This window comes from Suncus etruscus, chromosome 16, assembly GCF_024139225.1.
Source record: "Suncus etruscus isolate mSunEtr1 chromosome 16, mSunEtr1.pri.cur, whole genome shotgun sequence".
Lineage (NCBI taxonomy): Eukaryota > Metazoa > Chordata > Mammalia > Eulipotyphla > Soricidae > Suncus > Suncus etruscus.
Genome location: NC_064863.1, coordinates 9,488,980 through 9,504,286, shown reverse-complemented (window position 1 = coordinate 9,504,286; position 15,307 = coordinate 9,488,980). Strand labels below are relative to the sequence as shown.

General features: G+C 37.5%; 1 protein-coding gene across 1 annotated transcript in view; it reads left to right on the top strand.

The window, feature by feature from the left end:
* RAB28 (RAB28, member RAS oncogene family) overlaps window positions 1-15,307 on the top strand; it is a 62,811-nt gene that overhangs the window by 39,415 nt on the left and 8,089 nt on the right. Inside the window, exons 5-6 of the mRNA XM_049790060.1 lie at window positions 13,483-13,586; window positions 14,457-14,534. Coding sequence (XP_049646017.1) covers window positions 13,483-13,586; window positions 14,457-14,534 — 182 coding nt within the window. The remainder of the gene's footprint in view (window positions 1-13,482; window positions 13,587-14,456; window positions 14,535-15,307) is intronic.

Here is a 15,307-nt window from a genome sequence, read left to right as displayed (position 1 = left end):
TCCCTCCCATCCCCTTCATTTTCCTCCCTTCTCCCTCCCTTTCCCTCTAACCCTACACTTTCATTCTCCCCAACGTTTTCTACCCTAACCCTCTTCACCTCTCTGCTCCCTTCCTTTCCTTTCTCTCCATTTCCTCCCTTCCCCTTCCTTCACCTTCTCTCCTCTCCCCTGACTTCCCAGAGGGAATTGGACAGACAGAAAAGGGCTTGTTGTTTCTCACTTCACATTACTTCTATGTTCTAACTTTCTTTGTTTTCAAACTAGCTGATTCTTCTGAAAAAAAAAAAAAAAAAAAGTCACTCCCCCCGCTATAAAAAGAGGAAAATGTTATTTTTCCTCTAGAATCGTTCAGGTGTTCCATAACGAAAGCTTTTCTGGGTGGGCAGGACCTTCTACCTTGCTCTCTGCGGTCTTCAGTATCTAGCTCAGTCTGTGGCTAGAAGGCACAGAAAGTTCTCAGTAAACACTTGGCAAGATGACTTCGAAAAGGAATTCTCTGCCACCGTGAAAAACTGGAACTACAATCTTTTGGGCGATAAAATGTAAATTCAAAACAGGAAGAATTTCTGTTTTACCTCCTCCCAAAGCAGAAGCACGTTCAGATACAAGACTCCCAAGACTGTACTCGTTAATTCAGAGGTGCTCAAGAGGTTGAAGATGCATGCGCCTGGCACCAGCCCTCACCCTTGCTGCTTGACTGGCACCACAAGGTCCCCTGAGCATCATCAGGTGCAGCCTAAGACAACCCGAAAACAGCCAGGTTCTGGATGCGGTCCTGTTTGCCCCAGCACGACCAGGGTGGCCCAGATAAACCCTGGCACCACAGAGCCTGAGCTGCACGGCAGTCTTGGACCTTCACGTTCAACTGAAGCCATGTTTGGCCCAGACTTATTGGGAGGACCCCGGGTCCCCTGTGCTGCTTGAGAGATCCCTTCTGCCCCAAGATAGGACTATGTATTTTCTCTTTCACTAATGTATATTGGATAGTGAGTTATAGCACTTTTAGGGACTTTCTTTCTTTGTTTCTTTGTTTCTTTGTTTCTTTGTTTCTTTGTTTCTTTGTTTCTTTCTTTCTTTCTTTCTTTCTTTCTTTCTTTCTTTCTTTCTTTCTTTCTTTCTTTCTTTCTTTCTTTCTTTCTTTCTTTCTTTCTTTCTTTCTTTCTTTCTTTCTTTCTTTCTTTCTTTCTTTCTTTCTTTCTTCTTCCTTCCTTCCTTCCTTCCTTCCTTCCTTCCTTCCTTCCTTCCTTCCTTCCTTCCTTCCTTCCTTCCTTCCTTCCTTCCTTCCTTCTTTCTTTCTTTCTTTCTTTCTTTCCTCTTCTTTCGTTTTCATTACTTTCTCTATCTCTTTCTTTCTCTATCTCTTCCTTCCTCCTTCCTTCCTTCCTCCTTCCTTCCTTCCTTCCTTCCTTCCATTTCTGGACCACACCTGGCCACATTAAGGAGTTACTCCTGGCTCTGTCCTCAGAAATCACTTCTGGCAGGCTCAGGGGACCATATGGTATGCTGAGTATCAAACCCAGGTTGTCCAAGTGCAAAGCAAATGCCCTATGCGCTGTGCTATCACTCTGACTCTAGAAACTTTAATATAGAGAATTTAATAAGGACTAGTTAAGGGCCAGAGACGTAGTACAGTGGATAAGCAGCTTGCCCTGAATGAGGCTGACCCAGGTTTGATCTCTGATGTCCCATAGGGTCTCTGGAGCCCACTAGATGTGACCCCAAAACCAAAAACAGTAATGACAACAACAACAATATCAATACTGGTTAAGAGAACACACTTGTAAATCAGGCCACTTTTGCTCAGTTATGGGCTCACTTATTAACTTTGATCATTTTCTCATCTGTATAGTGGAAAAGATCATAAAAAGCACCTACCTCATAGAGAAGTGGTTTTAAGTGTGTGTGTGTGTGTGTGTGTGTGTGTGAAGTTTCTAGAACTGTGTGTGTGTGTGAGAAGTTTCTAGAACTTTTTAAGTGTGTGTGTGTGTGTGTGTGTGTGTGTGTGTGTGTGTGTGTGAAGTTTCTAGAACTTTTCCTGCCATATAATGAGTGCTTTATGTGTTGATGATTCATTTCTTCTCCAAATTCTGTCTTCTGGTTGTGGGCAGTGGGAAGATAGATTGATAAGCACATACACATTTTTAAGATTTAAGGATCTAAAGGTCAAAAGCATAAAAATTTTGTGAACTGTTTTTTGAATAAATAGTACATTTTTTGGTTATAAGTGATGTTTAGAAGCCAACCTTAATTTATAGTTTGGACGTGTATTTTTCTGAAAAATTATTTGACTTCACTTGATGGAAGTGATATAATTTTGATATCTGATCTGAATGGTGAAAGCTGGTGTACAGTTGCCATGAATTTTTATCGCAAGTTTATTTTGCTATGCAGACTTGTGTCTAATAAAAAAAAAGATGCTGCATAAACCATTGGCTTGAGTTTGAATGTGCTTCTGTTTTTGGGGTGAGGTATAAATGTTATTTCTGGCTGTGTCCTTCATACTTAGCTCTTCTTATAACAAATGGAAAAGCCTTAATTGTACCTCAGGGAATAGTTAATCCACAGTGGACATATGGTGGACAAAAGCTGAGTCTAGTAAATGAAATAAAATTATAAATGGTAAACATCTGAATGCTTACAGAGTCTGGCAGCTATGAAAAATAGAGTATTGTTGAGATTAGCAAGTTCCGTGCTCCGCATAAGATGTATTTTTTTTCTTGGCTTGTTATATAAGTATGTGTATATTTGATTAAAAGACACATTCTCAATTTTTATAGAGAGCCAATTTGTCTTTTCAATTGTCAGTTAGTCCTTGTGATGTGGCTTTGATGTCCACAAAAGAATCTGATGCTCTGATGTTTTCTGAAAAGTTCCTGCTCATTTGATTGGAGGCAGCTAACGAGCTTAACCCAGAACAGCTCTTGGGCCTTATGGATTTGAGCGTCATATGTGGTCGCGCACTGCTCCTGCTAAAGGTTAAGTATTAATGGAAAATGGTCACAGCCCTTTTTACTTAAAGAAAACATGTTACTGCTAAGTTTTCTTTTGATTTTACTTTTACAGTTCCATTGAATGTCTTCATTCATTTAGCCATCTAGAAAGCAAATATTTTTGCACATGCAGCGGATAATAAGTGTTTTTAGGTCTACTTGTGTGGCATGTCACAGGTCATTAACTGCAAGCAACCACCTGACTTGGGGGAAGCCTGGAAGCATCATTACAGTGAAATAAGCTTTTATTTAGGGATCCCTGTAGCACATTGATTTATAGAAATGTCACCAATTGCTACTGTGGAAATACATTCTCATTATCATTCAGGGAATGTTAAGAGATTAACTGGTGTAAACGGTAGGAGAGATCTATTACCAACAAGGGGAGAGAAAGAAGAGATGCTATTGCGGTCTGGAGTTTCTTTAGCATGACTTTGAAAGAACTAGATGATTAATTTAGCCGAATTTAGAGATTCTTTAGGATGTTTTGAAATCTGTAGGTGATGCTATTTATGTTGACTTAAGCCTTGTGCTCGGTCCTCTGTGAACTGGGATGCCCTGAAACACCGTATCAAAGACAGCAGCAAATCTAACACAATTACTTCACACAGTCACTTGTAAAATTGTAAGTTCTTCTTGGGGAACATGGCTCCTACCTAGGCAGGCAAGTCATGAGATTGACTCAAGTGAATTGAGGTGTAGTGGAAGTAAAACAAACAGACAAAGTAATGGACAAAGGAAACAGAAAAAAAAAAAAAAAAAAAAAAAAGCTTACATTGTGTTATATAAGTGGGAGGGGAGACTTGTCAGCTAAGGAAAAGAGGAGTGTGGAACTCAGACTGAGTCTTGCAGATTAATTGCATTTGGATATATCATTGGGTAGACTGAGTTTCTTGCAAAATGGGGCTTCTTTTTTCCCTTGTGTACTGGGGGTTGAACCCTGGATCTCACACACGCAAGACAAGAATTCTGCCTCTGAACTGTATAGCCTTGATGATCCAACTGTAATTTAGAGAGAAGTTGTCAGAAATCTTGACTATTTTTTAAATAATTTGATTTATTAAATAAGGTTTGTATCAGGTATTTACCCTTTTCCTAAAGCAATGTAAGGTGTATTTTAATTTTTATGTAGGGTTTGATAGCTAAATTACTTAGAAATTATAGCAAAACTAGATTATGGCACTTGAGTTTACGTTTTTGTTTTTGGAACAAAGTTTTTTTGCTACTTTGTTTTTGCAGTAGCATGAGGAGAGCTAGAACTGTGACTCAGTGATAGAAGTTAGAACTTATATGTATGAGATCTTGGGATTGATTCCTGGCTCGGGGAAAAAGAAAAACTTCTACTTATTCATCCAACCTATTTTCACTTCTGGTGACTTCCATAGTTTTCACCGAGCTTAGGACTTAGTTTTACTGCTTTTTATTTCTCAATTCATTTGCTTCAATTAATTTTACATATAGTTGAAATAATCAGCAAGTATATTTTCCTTCCTGGCTTATTTCACTCATCACAATCACCTCAAGTACTATACATTTTTCTCTATGTATGTCAATAGATGAAACAATGACATATCAGTTATTTTATGAGCAGAGTAGTATTCCATTTAGTTTACATACCACAATAGCTCTATCTAATCATCTTTCTCCAGATGTCCAATTACTGCATATTTTGGTTGACTCTGTTTTGTCTATTGTGAATAATGTTGCTTTGGGTATGGAGGTGTAGATTTTCTTTTAGTGTTTGCATAGCCTTTGGATAAATGCCTAGGATTACTATTGCTGGATAATAGACTGTTTTCATTTTTTTTGTTTATTTTTGGGCCACACCCCACAGCACTCAGGGGTTACTTTTGGCTCTGCACTCAGAAATTATTCCTGGTGGTACTTAGGGGACCATACAGGATGCTGGGGATTGAACCTGTTTGCAAGGCAAATGCTCTGCCCACTGTGCTGTCGCTCTGGCCTAGTCACTTATTTATTTATTGTGGGGATTGGGCCACAGTCAGTGGTGTTCAGGACTTACTCCTGGTGTGTATCTCTGTTTTCTTCTATGTGTTTTAAGTTTTGGATTTAAGGTACAAATCTTCAGTTCATTTTGAGCTAATTTATGTATGGTACCACATCATGACCTATTTTATAAGACCTGTTTATAATTGAGTTTTTAGTGGTTGAATTATGTTCTTAATAGGAAACTTTATGAGAATTCCCTTACTAGATATTGTTCCTTATTCTGCAGCCTTCTTTTTATTTTCTTGGTAGTACCCTTTCATACACAGAAGTTCTTAGCTTTGATGAAATCTAATTCATCTCTCACTCTTTTTAGTTTATATTTTAAGTGTTATATCTAAGAAACTCTTTAATTCAAGGTTATGAAGATATGACTCTTCAAAAGTTTTTTCTAAGACATTCATTTTTGGCCACACTGAATGGTGATCAGGGCTCTGTGTTCAGAGATCTCTTCAAGTGTATGAGGGGGGCTATATATATATATGCTATTGATTATTGGAATGGGATCAGCCACATGGAAGGCAAACACCTTAACTTATGTATTATCTCTTTAACCTCTAGGAAGTTTTATAGTGTTTGCTCAGAACTTTAGATCTTTGATCTATTTTGAATATTTTTATATGGTACAAGTAGGACTCCAAATTAATTCTTTCACCTGAATACCTTATTATCTTGATAACATTTATTGAAAAGATTGCCTTTTTTTCACTGAATGAAATTTTGTTGCTGTGGACAATTTCCCCTTCACTATGTTCTTTTTATTTCATTTATCTTCTGTGGATACCTCCTGAGGCTATGCTCTAGTCCTAGACGCAAATTTTTTAAACAGGGGGCCAGTTCACTGTCCTCAGACTGTTGGAGGGCCGGATCATAGTAAAAACAAAAACTATGAACAAATTCCTATGCACACTGCATATATCTTATTTTGAAGTGAAGAAACAAAATGGGAACACATACAATATGTGGCCCATGAGCTGTAGTTTGAGGACCACTGCAAGGAACAGAAAACACCAGCAGTTTTTGGCAAGCAAGGCAAGCAGTTTAGTGCAAGAGTTGCATTGTTCCTCAGGCCCCATGGTGTTCAGGATACCCAGGCTGTCCTAGCAATGCTGGGTGGGGGTGAGGTGGGGGCGCTCCCAGTTTCACACCTGTTGATGCTTAGGAGGCCAAATGGTGCCCGGAGTTGCAGCAGGTTGACACAGGCACTTGAACTGTTTACTATGTTACTTCCTTTCTTCCCATAGATATATTACAGGGTCAGTACAAGTAATGGGGAATTAAAGAAAAATTTAAGAAGAGTTAAATAGCCAACGTATGAGGAAGTTTTTAACTTGAGTTTTGTTCTTTGCAAAATCCCAGGATATGTTAGTGTCTCGACAGGACAGATAACGCATCCTTTCTTTATCCATACTATTCTGTGTGAAAGATCTAAGTGAACTTGGACTTATCTATCATCCAGAACTTTTCAAATAAACCTCTATAAGACTTTGCTGGTAGGAAATTCTTCAGTATGAATTCCTACAGAGAATGACAGAAATGCCGGTTAAAATAAGGAAAAGCAGTTTATGAATCTCCTATTAGTCTTTTGGCAGATGTAGAAATGATCTTCATGACTTATGCACACACGTTAGAGAAAGCAATAAAAGTTGTAGACTGTCTACTTTTAAATGGTTTAGGAATTGACATTGTCACTTTTTTGGCTGGAACTGCCATCTTCCAGTAAATCACAGAAATGACTCACACAAAGGGAAAGGGGAGAGGGACCCCAATATATGGCCTCTAGACCTTTAGAAATTGTGGTGATGCATCAGCCCAGTTCCATAGATCCTGGAATTCTCCGGCGCATGCAGCTGCATATATGGCCACATGATACTTCTACATTCCTCAGTACTGACACCCTTGTAGGAACACACCAAATTAGACATGAAAGTGGTACAGAAGCCCCTAAGCTTAACAAACAGAAAGAAACAACAACATAAAATACTCAACTAGCAGCAGACAGCTGAATAAACCTTCAGTCAATAACTTAATGACCCCATTATGAGATACAACAAAATTTTCACAAATTTTTTAACTGAAGTTTTTTTTGATATATCATTTAATTTTACATGGGAGGTATATATCATTTAGTTGTAATAAACAATGTAAACTAAATAAGTTTGTGCGTGCCAAATGGACAAGTTTGGGCATGGGTTTGGGATACTGGAGACAATGGTGTAGAAAATGTTTCACTGTTGGTGGGATTGGTGTTGGAATATTAACTTGCCAGAAACAACTGCATCAGAAAGGGAAGGAGGAAGGGAGGGAAGGAGGAGAAAGAAAAGAAAAAAGATGATAAGATTATAAAGATGATTCTCTTTAGTACAAGTGTCCTGGCCTGTCCCCAAAATAGTATTTAAAACAAATCAAACCAACCAACAAAAAAGAATACACGAACTGGGGATTCTTAATTTTCTTGCATTAGCAACTCTTTTAATACAGTTTGATTTACTGTGTCCTCATGGAAAGATGGTGTAAGAGAGTGCACATGGCAGCGTAAAATTAAACACATGCTCACAATCAAATTAATGTATTTCATCTGTCTTCAACTAATAACAATCTGTCATGTTATCTATCTGAGTAGGGGCATAAACAGTTTATTTTGTGTTTGGAGTAACTTCCTGGAGGTAGTTAATGTGACAAGTAGTTTGTTTGAATTGAGTATAACCAGATCGACACACTAGATGTTTCCTTGATAACCTAAAAATTACTGTGAAAATCTGCACAAGTGTGATATTTATGTTTTGCTTTTATTTTCTTAGTTTAAACTGTGGCATATCTTACAGTGATTTCATTAAAGTTTTTCTTCTGTGTCCCTTTGTAGTTCACATATAATCTCAGAGCCTTGTGGTCAGCGAAGGTAGCCTGCAAAATTTCCATCCCCTTCTATTATGGAGGTATGTTTTATGTGCCAGCATGTAGTGTATCCTGGAGAATGACCCAGGTACATTGGAGAAGAATGTGTATCCAGGTTTCTGGAGGTGCAGTGTCCTATATATATCTACTAGGCCTCTTTCTTCCATTTCTCTTTTCAGGTCTAGTATATTTTTGTTGGGTTTCAGTCTGGTTTAATCATCTAATTCTATAGGTTATTTGGACGGCTGCAAATACACTAAAGTACACTTAAAAAAAACCCAACAATAAAACTTATATAATCCAGTGTTAAGACAAATATTTGAAAATATATAATAGCTAAGTGTTATAATTAGTTACTAATAAATAATTCTTCAGTAATAGTATAAAAGCTTGACTTTTAAGAGCCATTTTAAAAACACTTAACTTTTGCATTTAAATTTTATAGGTTCTTATTCTTTTAATCAGCATCTTTGTAACTATGTAACTATTTTTCTTATTAGAAAAAATGTTTAATAAAAGTTAAAATTGTTTAGTGATCCTTCTGGAAGTTGATCTTGTCTCTTCTCTGTGAAGCTCTGACTGCATTTGGTGTCATGTGGCTTTGGTTGCTACTGATGATTAACCAACCAGTGGGTTCTTGGTTAAGATACCGTGAGCCTCAATTTCTGTCTCTGAAACGATAAGAATCCTGTCTGTACTTACCATGATTGTCCTTATTGTTTTTTCCTTTATATTTTAAATTTGAAGAGTCTAGGGTACATCTGAAGTCTCCTAAAAAGGCTTCTCTGTATCTGTGTTTTGCCCTTTTTCTGTTCTTCATCTTAATAGTAGTTTGAGCAATTTTCCCGAAGTACCCACCTCTTGGTGCCATAGATGGCCACCCTGCAGTGCTTTTCCATTGCCCTATAAGAAGGTTTTGCCCCTTTGTGTGTGCCCTCCCTCACGTCTGCCTGTTGTATGTGCTTTCCTCAGCTGTACTCTGTCCTTTTCATCTTCTAGGTTCGTCTCCTAAGTTTTCTACTCAAATCTGATCCTTTGCATCTTCCATAGCTACCCTGTATGGTATTGTCATCATTCTATCTTGTTATCTTTATTCTTAATATTTGGAGGGGGCCACAGCTGGCAGTGCTTAATGGTTGCTCCTGACTCAGGACTCAGGAATTACTCCTGGTAGTCTCAGGACCATCTGGGATGCTAAACCCAGGTTGGCCACATGCAAGGCCAACATTTTACCCAATGTGCTATTGCTGTTTTCCCAGGTTCTTGTCATTTTGTTACTTTTTTTTTTTTTGGGGGGGGGGGGCGCACCTGTTTGATGCTCAGGGGTTACTCCTAGCTAAGCACTCAGAAATTGCCCCTGGCTTGGGAGACCATGTGGGACACCGGGGGATCGAACCACGGTCCTTCCTTGGCTAGTGCTTACAAGGCAGACACCTTACCTCTAGCGCCACCTCTCCGGCCCCCATTTTGTTACTTTCTAATCTGCTTAATTTCCCCCTCCTCCTACTGTTTTAGATTATAATAGTTACAGACAGCCTGTGTATTTATATGTTTATCATCCCATCTCATTCATATGAAAAATCAGGATATATCTATTTGATTTTTAATTTTGTTTCCTTTTGCTTATTACAGTACTTGACACACAATAAATGTGTATTTAATAAGTGTTTCACATACCCCCTCTTGGCCACACCCAGTGATGCTCAAGGCTTACTTCTAGCTCAGCACTCAGGAATCACGTCTCGTGTGCTCGGGAGACAATATGGGATGCTGGGAATCAAAGCCATATTAGCTGCAAGGCAAGCACCGTATTACAAGCTGTCCTATCTCTCTGGCCTCAAGAGATGCGGTCTTTTTAAAAAGTCATGAACGATCTCCCTCATTTCTATTTTTTTATCACCCTTTGGTATTTACAATGACACAGTTAATCTGAATTATCTTTAGGTTGAATTGTAATGTTTTTCAGGAGGAAGCAGCATACGTTGAAGTGTAAAACTTTGCCATCTTCTATAGTTATTTTTTTGCTGGGGATCAGATCCTTTTCTCAAGCATGTAGGGTATCAGATTTACTTTGTTCATCTTCTATTTTTAAGGCTATAATGTAGATAATAGTAACTTTTATATAATATGACCAGACAAAAATTCATCCAAAAAATACAGAGAATCACCACATTTTAAAAATCCTAAGTTTCTTTTGGTTTGTTATTGAATCTAGGAACAGAATGGTGTGAGAGAGATTGTTTGGATACATCAGAACAGGGAGAAGGTTTGAATGTATGTCCATATACTGTATTTCTGTTTTGCTCATGTGTGCTGGAACTGGATGAAAATATTTGGTATTTGGTGTTTTCACTTAGAAACTTTTTTTTTAGAATTGCTACATCATAGTGTTTGGTAGTTCTAGCTTTGAAATGTTTAAGCATAATTTTGTTTTAGATGCTTGTATTTGTTGTTCCTTTTGCTTTAATAGCTCTTTAGCTTTACTGTCTTTTTAAAATTGATGTACTTACTATAAACATGGTTTTTTGCTTTCGTTTTGTTTTTGGATCACACTCAGGGATTACTCCTGTCTCTGAGCTCAGAAGTTGCTTCCTAGCAGGCTCAGGGAACCAGGGCCCATCCTGAATTGGCTATGTACAAGGAAAATGCCCTACTTCTGTGCTATCTTTCTGGCCCCTATAACCATGTTTTTGACATACAGACATAATTATAGGTTCACTCATTTGTATATAGTAATATACAATATATAATATACTATATATAAATATTGGATTGATATTCATATCCTGTAGCTTCTGTTTCTCTGAAGAATCCTAACATTAAGGATATTTCCCCTTGGTTTAAGGATATTTCCCCTTGATTTTATTTAAAAACCATGGTTTTAAAAGTTGTTCATAGTAATAATTGTTTCAGGCATTCAGTGTTTCAGCACCAATCCCATCATCAGTGTGACCTTTCCTATCCCCATGTCCCTAGTTTCCCATCCACTCCCCAGCCCTGATTTCTTAGCAGGCACAAAATAACTTGCTTTATAGTATGATAACAAAAATGGTATATGGAATTTTCAAAAAGTAGTTTTTCATAAAAATTTTGTGAAAATTGTTACATCTACAGTAGTGTTTTAAAGTCATTGAGGATTTTTGAGCTGTTTGTTGCTAGTTCAACCTTCTGTATTACTGTTTTTATTTATTGAGATTAGTTGGCTTTCTGTACTACTTTCCCATCGAGGGTGTCAATTTTGTGAAACTGGAAATTGTCATGTGTCTCCTGGAGTTCCAGGATTTTCAGAACTGGGACTATTTTTGGCCCACCCCTACACCCTCCTGAGAAGCCTTCAGAGTTTTCAGCCCAAAGACGGGGGCGTACCTGTGACTTCCATCAGTTTAGCATCTCTTGTAAGATGAGTTGTGAAGCTGGACCATTTATATGATGGAGTTTGTAAGGGTGTGGAGTGGCTGCCAGGGCTTCAGCAGGGCTGGCTCTTAGTATCTTTTATCTGTGTATTTAAAATAGTACTTTACATATCCCTTTAATTTTCTCTGTAAAAAAAATCCATCAGCATTTGCCATACTAGATATTTTCCTTGTCTATCTCATTCCCCTTATTAAATTATGAACTCATTGTCATACTCCCAGCACCCAGGACAGTACCTAACTATGAAAGTCACTCTATTGTATTTTGGCTAAATGAGTGAATGATCAAGAAAAGGGTTATCCACCAGAATTGTTAAGCACATGTATTAAAAGGATTGTATGAATGAGGTATGTGTATGCTAGTTGGGATTTAACCAGAGTTGACACTGTTTAAGTCAACATCATAACCCTTGTCCTATCTCTGTAGCTTCAGTGAACATAGAACACAACTGAGGTCATATATGTAGGGCCTTCTTGTATCTTATCTTATATCTCAGAATCTTAGTCACTTACAACTACTGTTAGGACTCTTCACGGACTTTCATATTGGTTTATAATTCTATGGCGACTGTTAGAAACTCTGGATAGTATCTTTTTTTATCTTTGGTTTCTTAATACTTGGCACAATATTTGGCTTATAATTGGCACTTAATAAATGTTGGTTAAGTACTTTTTAAAGTGTACTAGCAGTAGTTTCTTATGGTTATTTTTAGTTAGTCAAAGTTTAGCTCAGATAGTAAGTTGCCCATTTTCACAAATTAAGTTACGTGGTTATTAGGGAGTGTGGGGAAGGAGAGGAAAACGAAACCAAAAACAAAATTGGGGAAAGTAAACTCAAGCAGTGTGAGACCATTCTGGTAGAAAAGACACAGGCACCCGTGTTCAATGGCAAACTTTGTTGTTATTGTTTTTTGATGAATAGTGATTTAATTGGGAATACCCCTCCACCACCACCACCACCCCCGAATTTGTACTTATTCTTGTATTAGGAAAGTGTTGTAGCCTCAGTGTTATAACAGAAGAGGTGTGTAAGTAAGTGTCAGTGCTAATACCTCAGTATTTTTGTCTTCGTTGATTTTTGTCTTCATTGATTCCTGTGTATCTCAATATTTTTGGTCTGTTCTTGTAAATAAGGTCTCAGTCATGTTTAAGGAACAGAAATTGTGGCCAGAAAAGAAAAAACTGCTTCATATTACCTAGGGTAAGCAGTATAAATGGGCCTGGGAATCTCCCACTCGTTCAGAGATCTCAAGAAGGATCTTGAGTCTACAAACTTAATGCCTTCAATATAATTTTAAAGAAAGCCTTTTCTGTATGCCAGAGCACATTTTTAGTGGATAATCAATTGCCACTATTATGGAAGACTTACGGAGTCATAAGATTTTATAAGTCACTTGGGTCCCTTCCTCAGGAAATCAGGTAAAGTTTTTTTCCCCTTCTATTGACTCAAAGAGCCTAGATGTCCTTAAATCTATGAATACATTTGCCTTTTAATTTGACAGTATTGAGTTCACACTCTGATAGGTGTGTGTTGCTACTCAAAGGAGATGCTGTTCAATGAACGATCACATATGAAAAAGTTGACTGCTATGTGAACCCAGCTTTGGGTTTTACTTTAAAGCACCCATGACTGGCCAAGGACAAATACATTTGCTTATTACTTTCAAAGTGAATACATTAAGTCTTCTGAACTATATCTTCGTGAGAATAACCACGACACTGAAGAAATTAAATAGTGAAATATGGGCATTTTGAGCAGAAAATCAATTCTATATTTGTGTTATCATTAAAGGTTATAGGCAGTAGAAATACTTATACAATAATGGCTTGGGAGAAAGTACATCTTACTTTCATGATGCTTAATTACTATCCCCACATTATACTCTTATAATAATTTATTACGATCGTATACAATTAGCCCTTTACTTGTTGCCCTTATATGCTGTACTCAAGGAACTTCCAATAACTTAGATATATTTGGAGTTTTTTTCTAGTTTTTAGAGTTAGATAAGGAAGCAGAAAGAGACTGAATAAGTCATGTGCAAGATGACACAAGTAGTGAGAGACTAAGGTGGATTATACAGTATTTGTTGGGAAGTAAACCAGACTTGAACATGTTAAAAAATGTATGAGTCCCTCTAATAAGGAATTTTGTTCTCTCTTTACTATCTTTGTAGTTGATTTGGAGCATATGCGAACAGTGAAGCCTGAAAAACATTTACGGTTTTGCCAGGAAAATGGTTTCAGTAGCCACTTTGTCTCAGCAAAGACAGGAGACTCTGTAAGTAAATTGCTGAATCCTGAATGTTCTAGGTGCCGCTTTTCTTTTAGCCACTATGCTCCTGGGCTGAGTCCTTTCGCTCTGCAACAGCTGGAGTGAACCAATTCCCACAGAACACAAAATATCACAGCCATGCCATGTGTGTACTATTTTTTATTGCCTTTTAGAATTCATTTAATAATTTTAAGACTTCAAAAGGAATTTTAAGATGAGAGTTAAAAAGACTATGAAGTATTTGTTAGTCTCCTCATCCAGAGATGACCGTTCATAGCATTCTAGTATTCTTTGTAGTCCTTTTCTTTTTATGTTTTCTTCGTCTGATTCTGAGGATCACTACTGCTAGCAAGTTCCGTGTAATAGGAGATGTTTTATTGTTGTTTTGGGGTTTTAAAATGTGGGGAGCTGGGCCCGGAGAGATAGCACAGCGGCGTTTGCCTTGCAAACAGCCGATCCAGGACCTAAGGTGGTTGGTTTGAATCCCGGTGTCCCATATGGTCCCCCGGGCCTGCCAGGAGCTATTTCTGAGCACACAGCCAGGAGTAACCTCTGAGCACCGCCGGGTGTGGCCCAAAAAACCAAAACAAACAAACAAAATGTGGGGAGCTGTGATTTGGCAATACTTTTTATGCATGTAGCATGGCATTCAGTGAATCGCTTGCATTTCTGCATTCTGGTTTAATCACTTAAGAATTATTGCACTTAAAGCGTTGCTGTATTTGTCAAATAAAGCTAATTTTGGACTCACTTGGGACATCATACTTTTTCTAATTCTTACTGTTGATCTTTTTTTTTTTAAATAAAGTTCCATTTATTTGAAAGTAACCTAAGCATGCCTGTTTTAAATAATTTATACCTATTTCTGTTATGTAGGTCTTCCTGTGTTTTCAGAAAGTTGCCGCTGAAATCCTTGGAATCAAATTAAACAAAGCAGAAATAGAACAGTCACAGGTGATTATACTGACCTTTGTATTTTAAAAAATAATGTATTTCTTAGCAGTCGTGTCATCCTTTAATCCTTTCATATTGGTGCACTCACTCTGCATCTCACTAAATGTTTTAGGAATAAACTATGAGTCTGTTGATGTGCAGAAGATGGAGGATGCTGCTTTGTGTCAGATTAGGATATTCTTGAAGTATCATTGTGCTTTTCCTTGGAAAATTCAGCTTATGTAATAAATTTCATCAATGCCTAAGTAATGGATTGAAGTACAAACTGCATTATTTTTTACCTTATTAAAATTTTTAGATATTAATATATCCTTTTTATATTTCATTTATTTTTCAGTATTTAAGGTTAATTAGTGAGTGCTAACTCCATTTAAGATCTCTACTTGCTATGAGAAGGTATTCTTTTCTATTTTGAAAGTTTGTTGTTTGTTTTACTTTAATACACCTTACATTATTGATAATGACTCGTGTTGTTAATATTTATTATTGTATGATTTTTTAATTGAAGACTTTAGAGTTTATTCACTAGTTTATCCAATTACTTAAGACAAAGAAATAACTATAAATACTATCAGTCAAACACTTAAAAATATCTCTGGAGGGCCGAGCGATAGGACAGTGGTAGGGAGTTTGCCTTGCTCGCCGCTGACCCAGGACAAACCTGGGTTCCATCCCCGGTGTCCTATATGATCCCCCAAATTGCCAGGAGTGATTACTGAGCACATAGCCAGGAGTAACCCCTGAGCAATACCGGGTGTGGCCCACAAAACATA